Source organism: Marmota marmota, unplaced genomic scaffold (assembly GCF_001458135.2).
Source record: "Marmota marmota marmota unplaced genomic scaffold, marMar, whole genome shotgun sequence".
NCBI lineage: Eukaryota > Metazoa > Chordata > Mammalia > Rodentia > Sciuridae > Marmota > Marmota marmota.
This window is the reverse complement of record NW_025999930.1, coordinates 1,635,738-1,644,847: the sequence shown is the minus strand read 5'-3', so window position 1 is coordinate 1,644,847 and position 9,110 is coordinate 1,635,738. Positions and strand designations below refer to the sequence as shown.

Here is a 9,110-nt window from a genome sequence, read left to right as displayed (position 1 = left end):
AGATATATGAGAAGACAAGACATCACCAAAACCCAAGAAAAACAACTAACAAAAATAGGTCAATACGGGATTTAGAAAATGGGGCTACCCCTAGAAGAAGCAAGGAAATGAAGCAGATGCATAATGTGAACAGATAACAGCTAGGAATTCCCAAAATGCACATACATATGCACGCACATACATATGCACGCACATACTCGCACGCACACATGAGCACGTGCACACACAAACCCCATTTACCCACATATTTTAAAAATCACTGCAAAAACCAAGCAGGATAAATATATAGGAGATCATATCTAGAGATAATGTACAACTGTTAAAAATAAAAGATAAAATTTAAAGGAAACAGAGAAAAAAGGACCAGGTACTTCAAAAGTAATTAAATTGACCACTTACTTTTCAATGGAAGACAGAACATAATTAAGTATTCCAAAATATGAATAGACAGCAAGTGCCAACTTAGAAGTCCATTCCCTCTAAAAGTCCTTCAGAAATAAAGGCAAGGGCGGGGCATACGGCCCAGTGCTTAGCATCCACAAGGCCCTAGGTTCAATCCTCAGCACCAAAGCAATTTTTTTAAAAAGCCAAAATAACGATATTTGCAACAAATAAAAACAGAATTTGTTATCTGCAAATTCACACTAAAAGAAACACTAAAGAGTGTTCAGAAACAAGAAAAAAACTGACTCCGGGGGAGAATAAAAGAATAAAAAGAAAAAAGTAACGAAAAGGGTAAACATTTGGGTTAACTTAAATGCATATGGTTCTGAAACAAGAATGACTGACTACGGCAACTACACGCAGACTTCAGATGCACCACATGGGGATATGTAGGTGAAGAAGGGAACACCTGGAGGTCATGTTCTAACTCCTCCCCTTGAGGAGTGGTAGCGGCACTCATTTACTCTGGCCTTTAATACAGGAGTTACTACATTGTATTAATATCTGGCATAGGACATTTTAAATCAAAAAGCATCATCAGAGATAAAAAGGGACACTACTTAATGTTAAAGTTTCAATTAACTAAGAAAACCATAACAATTCTAAATTTCAATGCATGTAAAACACTTCAAAATATAAAGTAAAAATCAGTATCTCTAAAAGAGACAAATTCATAATTATTCTGGAAGATCATGATGCACTTCTTTTATTGTCTGATAAAATAAGATTAATTTGTAGAGAATGGGAAAGAATAGGAGTACTTTTCCAAATGTTTAACCATATTTTATCTCCTAAAATAACAAACTACAATTATGTCTCATGGTAACCTAGTACATAATTAATATGTAGAGAATACACCATCAAAATCGGAGAGAAAGTATTCTAGGTTTTGAAACAGATTTTTTCCTTAATTTGTCTCTTTTTCAAACAGGAATCAGTAAGAAAGTGCAGTTTTCTATGAACAAAGTTGAGGCTCCAAAGTGCTGTTATCTAAGTCTGGGTCCCTGTGCTGCTCCAGGACCCTGGCCCCAGCTGTGAAACAGTCATAGGACTGCTGCTTGCATCACTGACTGCTTCAGAGATACAGACTGGGAGCCCGTTTTAGGCCTCCTGGAAGCTACTAACAAGGCACACGCAATAACTGCTATGAACAACAACTAGTAGTGATTTCCAAAAGGGGGGTGAGAGTTGAGTCCTTTCTTTGTATCTTTAGTATCAATTTTCACAAAAGCTTCTAATTTCTTTTCATTGCAAACCTGAATTGGTTGATTTCCATCCTGATTTTGGTGTCCTTTGGGGACTAAGACAATGAAAAATTTTCTCGCCACTCTACTCCTTATGAAATTTTTTTTTGGACAATATTAAAGTTTTGCTACCCAGGGCATGAGAAATTCAACAGCTCTGAGTTTAGACAGCTGCTTATCAAAAAAAGTGAAATGAGAAAGATTGTAAGCCACCTTTTCTTTTTTTTTTTTTTTTCCTTTGTTTTTGTGGACACAGGGTCTTGCTATGTTGCCCAGGCTGGACCCAAACTCCTGGGCTCAAGCGATCCTCCCACCTGATCCTTCTTCTTCAGCCTCCCAAGTAGCTGGGATTGGAGGCATGCACCATGCCTCTGGCTTCATCTTCACTGTGATTTGCAGGGGCCTGACAATCTGTCCAGTAACCAAGCCTGGCCACAGTACATTGTGTAAACACTTCCTCCAAAGTATCTTCCTGGACATGTCGTGGACATCCACTATGTGAAGCAGATATCCATAATTCTGACTAGACAGAGGCGGTGGGTGGGTCTTGGTCACCTCCTGCTTCTTGGTCAAGCTGTGGCCTCTTGTTTATTCGTACCCCCACACCATGATTGCGGCACTGGGCACTCCACCTCCCCAGCGTCAGACTTCTGAGGTACACTGTGTTGACTTGTGAGCTGCACCTTCTAGTGAAAGGCCTTCCCAAAGTCACTGTGTTTGTAGGGCTTCTATTTACTATGAATTTTCTGGTGTTTAAGAAGATTTGATCTGATGGTGAAGGCCTTTCCACATTCAGCACATACATACGGTTTTTCTCCTGTATGGGTTCGATGATGCTCATGGAGTTGTGACTTCTTAATGAAAGACTTCCCACAGTCGCTGCACCCATAGGGCTTCTCTCCTGTGTGAATTCTCCTGTGTCTATTTAAGTGTGACTTCTGGATGAAGGACTTCCCACATTCAGTACAAACATAGGGTTTCTCTCCAGTGTGAATTCTCTGGTGCATAATTAGTGTTGACTTTCTGGCAAAGGCTTTCCCACATTCGCTGCACTCGTAATGTCTTTCTCCAGTGTGGGACTGCTGATGTATGTGGAGGCCTGACTTTCGAGTGAAGGCTTTTCCACAGTCACTACATTTATAGGGTTTCTCTCCGGTGTGAATTTTCTGGTGTGTGAAGAGATTGGACCTGTCAGTGAAGGCCTTTCCACATTCAGCACACCTGTAGGGCTTCTCTCCTGTGTGAATCTGCTGATGCACGTGGAGCTGTGATTTCTTGGTGAAGGATTTCCCACAATCGCTGCATTCATAGGGTTTCTCTCCAGTGTGGATTCTTTCATGTGTGATAAAATGGGATTTGTGGAAGAAGGCCTTCCCACACTCGTTGCACACATAGGGCTTTTCTCCTCTGTGAATCCTCTGGTGCATACTTAGTGTGGACTTCTGAATGAAGGCTTTCCCGCACTCACGACACTGGTAATGTCTCTCGCCAGTATGGCATTTCTGATGGATTCTGAGCCGTGACTTCCAGGTGAATGATTTTCCACAGTCATTGCATTTATAAGGTTTTTCTCCAGTGTGAATTTTTTGGTGTTTAATGAGATTGGACCTGTCAGTAAAGGCTTTCCCACATTCAGTACATATGTAGGGTCTCTCCCCAGTATGAATTTTCTGGTGTATAATGAGATTTGTCTTGTGAGTGAAGACCTTGCCACATTGTGAACATATAAAAGGATTTTCTCCTGTGTGAATTCGCTGATGCACATGGAGCTGTGATTTTTTTATAAAGGATTTCCCACAGTCGCTGCATTCATAGGGCTTCTCTCCAGTATGAATCCTTTCATGTGTGATAAAATGGGATTTCCGGATAAAGGCTTTCCCACACTCAGCACATACATAGGGTTTTTCTCCTGTGTGAATTTTCTGATGCATACTTAGTGTGGATTTCCTTGTGAAGGCTTTTCCACAGTCAGTACATTCAAAGTGTTTCCCTCCAGTATGATTTTTTTTAATTATGCTGAGGTTTGAATTCTGTGAGAAGCTTTTCACACATTCACTGAATTCATAGGGTTTTTCTCCAGGATGGTCTCTCTGGCATCTGAACTGATCAGACTTCTGGATAAAGGCTCTTCTGTATTCACTGAATTTATAGTAATTTTCCTCATTATGAGTTTTCTGGTGACTTGACTTCCCAAATTCCATACACTTATAGGGCTCCTCTCCTGCAGAAACTCTGCAAGGAGTAGCAAGTGGGGGCTTCTGGGTGAAGACTGTCTCACATTTACTACACTCATGCTGTTTTTCTCCAGCATAAATCCTCTGATGTGCAAAGAGGTGGGAATTCTCAGTGAAAACTTTTACATAGTCAGAAAACAAAGGGAGATTTTCCACAGCATGACTTTTCAGATGTGGAGTGAGAGCTTGCTTATGACCCCCACGTTCCCGACAATGCTTGCCTCCACAATCACTCCCTTCCGTATGAGAACCGGTATGAGTAACAGCATCCTCATGGCTGATAACCTCATCATGATTTTCTGTTGCATTGTTTCTATTATGATTGTATAAGCTTGCAACGAGCTTCAGATTCTTTCCAAAGGCATCACCACGATGGAATCCTTTTCGTGAAGGAATCAGATGTGTGTTTATGTGCCCAATTTTCCCAGCGTCCTGGTATCCACAGCTCCTTGAATCAGCTAGTGCTGCCCTGCCCCTGAAGACAACGTGACGTAAAGGCGTGGCCTGGTTTTCTTCACATCTCCCCCTTTGCTTCCACAATTCTTCTAAAAGGGAATAGGGGTTATCGCCTGTGAAGAGATCAACTCTCTCACACTGGAAAGAAAATTCCTCAGACAGTCTCTGTTGTGAAGTCTCAAAAAAAATATCCCCATCTGAAAAGAAAGAAAAGATTAAACTGACACAGAGAACAACTGATATACCTTGAGTTAATTCAGGATGAACACAGAGAAATGGGACACGTGCTCTATAAACATAATAAATACACATAATATGTAAAGATATATAAATATATAGGTACAATACTCTCTATGTAATATAAATACAATAACATACAGTAATAAAATTAAGACATTACATTTACCTTAGGATAAGCAAGAGCATTTGGAGGTGCTGTTCTAAGTTCTATATAAACTTTATTTCAACCCTTTGGTTTTATTACAATACCTTTGGTATTGTTATCCCCATTTTATAGACAAGGAAAGTGAGCCACAGAAAAGCTTAATAACTGCCCAAATCAAATGATTAGTAATTGGGGAGGAAGAGATTCAAATCAAGCAAAGGGAGAACGAGGAAGGCGCCAGAAGAACAAAATGTAAACCCTGTGGCTTAAAAGAACTTTTTTGGTTTTGTTTTCTTTTTGATGCTGTGGATAAAACTAGGTCCATGTGCATGCTAAGACCATGAAGGGTACTCTGCTCTAAGAGCTAATCTCTAATCTCCCCACAACTCTGGGGAGGCTCTGTTTTCATTTAACTTAAAAATGAACAAATGAATATTCTCAGTCACTCATATTTATACTTAAATTTACTTAGATGTATACATTAACATATGCATACTGCACCAAAGCTGAAACTTTATAAGGATTCCACCCATTATCTTCTCTTTCTAATTACTATCTCTGGCCCTATGAATTGATTCTAGAAGAAAAAAATTAAAATTCTTTTGAAATAGAGCAAAACAACCTTTTCTGCCTAGAGATTAAATTCAATTTTACTAAGTATTTTCTATATAAACAATTTTTTTAGAAGTATAGTGGTAAAAGGCTTGGTTATCATATCATTTAATGTAGCTTTTCTCTGAATTTCTATGGACTGGAGAATTAGAGGAGGGAGAAAGCAGGTAGGTATGTTGTAGGAGATCTGATTCAAGGAGCAAGAGAAATCTGCACAAAAAATATGAGTGTGTGCATAATTTGAAAAGGCAGAGAAATGAGAAAACAATGCAGGGGAACATTAAAGAAAATGTTAAAATGGAACAGACATGGTTTTAGAAATTACACAGAGACAAATGTGCATTACAAATTGAGGCCATGTTATTTCTTTCACTTACAAACCCATTAAGAAAAGAATGTGTCATAATTTAGATAATAATGAGTGACTTCAGTTTTGCTCCATATAACTAGGACAAGATAAACAAAATGTATAGTGATTTAAGTAATAAATCTGTCAGTCACATCTAAAGTGAAGTAGGGGGCTGGGGATGTGGCTCAAGCAGTAGCGCGCTCGCCTGGCATGCGTGCCACCCGGGTTCGATCCTCAGCACCACATACAAACAAAGATGTTGTGTCTGCCGAAAACTAAAAATAAATATTAAAAATTCTCTCTCTCTCTCTCTTAAAAAAATATTAAAAAAAAATAAAGTGAAGTAGGAAAAAAAATGAAATCAACATATTCAAATAAGATTAGAATAATCCAGGCATGAGAAAACATAAGTATGGCTTTAGGTGATACCAGGAGGAAGTAAGAAGAGGGCATCTAAATGATCTTTTCTAAGAGAAAAATTAGCAGAAAAGCAGAAGGAATTGTTTGAGAAGGTAGATCAGAGGGAAAAGCAAAAACCCACGTAGAACAGGGGAAGATTTTGAGGTCAGCCACTTGCTTGTAGTCTGCTGCACCGGGACTTGTCTGCCTTTCTTCAGGCAGCCACGGAGGGACCCACCCTCGTTCACAAAAGGCATCTGTATTCCTGGGCCCTGCATAAATGGGGCCAAGGCCTGGCTAAGACACACAGTGGTCACAGAGTGACAGTCATTCCTGTGAGCCGAGCATCAGTCCCAGCTGGAACCCGGACACACGATTCAATGTAAAACACACAAATAGTTCAAGCCAAGACACATGACCAAGGGCAAATTTAAGGAAGGGCCTAACTCTTTACACCTGTTCCTAAATAACAACTACAACCTCCACCTCAGGTTGGTTATGTACACGGCAGAGGCAAAGTGCAGACAGTGGAGCTGTTGGGAAGAGGAGTAAGGCCCTTGGTGGTGGTCCCTGTCCGAACTCCCTGCTTACTGCCTCAGTGTTAAGGCACCTGCAGGGGAGAACTGGCCCAGCCCAGGTCTGGTTCAGATGTCAAGAGTGATGGTGGAATACAAAAGCTAAGTGGGTAGGAAAAGGCTTGTTCATGCAAAGAGGCTCTGGGGAGAGCTCCAAGCAGGTCCAAAGTGGCCTGGGGTTTTCTGCTGGTTGGAGGTAGGGCTGGCTGCCTGGCCTTGTATGTTCCCAAAGGAAGGAAAACCTGAACTTGCTTATCAGTTTGTCCAGATGTGGGGCAGATGGGGAAGAGACAGAGGGAAGGCTTGGAAGATGTCAGTAGTCAAACATCAAAAACAGAGTCTACGACAAGATACAGCTGAATGTTCCACACATTCTGTTATTAAAGAAACACAAAACAATAATTAGAAGTTGAAATCCAAATTACTGGAGATGCATGTAATACTAAATATAGGCAGAGATATGGGGAAACTAATACCCTTGTGTAATGTTCAGGGGATTGTAGGAGTCAATCCAGAAAACAGTGCAATTATACTAAGTCATATTAAGTATTAGTATAGTCCATGTCAAAGCAATCCTACCACTCCTGAGAAATTCTCATTTCCAATATGAATAGTGCTTGAAGAAATTTATTACAATACTGTTTGTAGTAGTAAAATGTGGTATATTTATCTGTACTAAGCGTGCTATGCAGCAGTTGGAAGCAATTAACCTAGAAAACATCGAAACATGCCAATTTAAAGCAAGAGAGACAGAAGGAAAGGGGGCAGGGAAAGAAACTGACCATTTCTATAAACTAAAAATACCAACAATTTAGATTTTACAAAACCCCCACAAATTCTAGGACAGATAGCACACATATTAAAGCAGTTGCCCCTGGGAAGGAACAATGAGTATGGAGAATGGGGATTAACAGGAATAAGTAAGAGGGGCCTTGAAACACATTGATGAGGACACTGACCACAAACTAAGGTTATAATTAACTCAATCTCCTGAACATGAGGTACAAAAGCCTCTGGTAAAATATCCAAATTAGAAAGATCGAGTCAGTGTTGTGTTGCACTAGCCAGGCAGGAAGAAAGTGACCAGGATGCCCTCGAAGTCAGCAGTGAAGAAGAGCACAGGTTATCAAATAAGCCATCCAGGTGACAATGCTGAGACATAAAGGAAAAGACACCAGGGAACAGGACTGTGACCCATGGTGACTTTTTAAAAGAAGGCAGATCTATGGGAGTTTAAATGCCTAAGAAAAGGAACTAAGCCCTGGCTGGAGGTAGAAGGAGCAGAAGTTCTCTATGGAGAGAGAACAAAGGGCAAGAGGGCATGATCCTAGATGATGCCGGGTGAGATCCCACCCAAGGCACTGCCAACCAGCACAGGCCCTCCTCAGAGGTCATGGCACTGGTATGGGAAGAGGCCGTGAGGGGGACAGCATTTCCATTTCCAAGGGGATGACATCAGCTCCATCAAGCAGTTCTGAAAACTCAAAAGGTAAGCAGAAAAGTCACACTAATGGCACGAAACAGAAGCTCTCCCAGCACGACTGCAGGTGAGCTGAACCATGGTCCATGCTCCTGGCTCCCACTCACCCGCACAGTGCTGACCGGAGGCCTCCTCATCCCACACGCGTGGCTCTGCTTGCTCCAGGTTGAAGATGACTTCTGGTTTGGGAACTGGACAGCCTGTCAACAGGAAATGATAGAGAATGTGTTTCAGAGGCCACATGATAAAGTACGCCATGTGATTTTCAAAAATGTCTACTGGGAACAGAGGTATATTCACAGTACCCAAAAGAGATTCTTAAGAACACGGGACAAAACAAAGACAGAACCATTACATATTTCAGATGCCCTGCAGTCTTTGGGAGTTGCAGAGACTTCAGAAAACCCACAGATTTCAGAAATTCCTCTAGGAAAGAAAAAGAGTACCCTGGGTGCAGCCTGCTCTGCACGCGCAGGGCTGTGCTCACCCACTGAGATCAGGTTGAAATAGTTCTCCAGCATCACATCCCTGTACAGGCTTCTCTGGGCAAGGTCCAGGTGCTGCCACTCCTCCCCACTGAACTCCACGGTTACATCCTTGAAAGACACTGGTCCCTGTAAGAACCAATTCCTATTCAATGTGAAGGGTCAAGACTGCACCATGGGAACAAGATATTTAGGACCTTATTTTTAATTTGATTTATTAGGTTATAATATATAAGTTCCTACTAAACACCTATATTTTATTTTGTTGTTTTGACTAAAAAAAAGAAATCTTTTTAAAAGTATCCTGCTGGTTCTTTTGCAGTAATGATAATAATAATAATCTTTTTTTTTAGTTGTAGATAGACACAATACCTTTACCTTATTTATTTATTTTTATGTGGTGTTGAGGATTGAACCAGTGCATGCTACGCAAGCACTCTATTATTG

The 9,110-nt window shown here is 40.8% G+C and overlaps 1 protein-coding gene across 1 annotated transcript; it reads right to left on the bottom strand.

Moving 5' to 3' along the window:
* Nucleotides 1-1,121: 1,121 nt before the first annotated feature.
* Nucleotides 1,122-8,901, bottom strand: Znf484 (zinc finger protein 484). Its single transcript, XM_015506280.2, has 3 exons — nucleotides 8,666-8,901; nucleotides 8,286-8,378; nucleotides 1,122-4,575 (listed from the first exon to the last, which is right to left on the bottom strand). Exons 1-3 carry the CDS (start codon nucleotides 8,697-8,699, stop codon nucleotides 2,417-2,419), a joined length of 2,286 nt encoding a protein of 761 aa, XP_015361766.2. The 5' UTR covers nucleotides 8,700-8,901; the 3' UTR covers nucleotides 1,122-2,416.
* Between the last annotated feature and the right edge of the window lie 209 nt (nucleotides 8,902-9,110).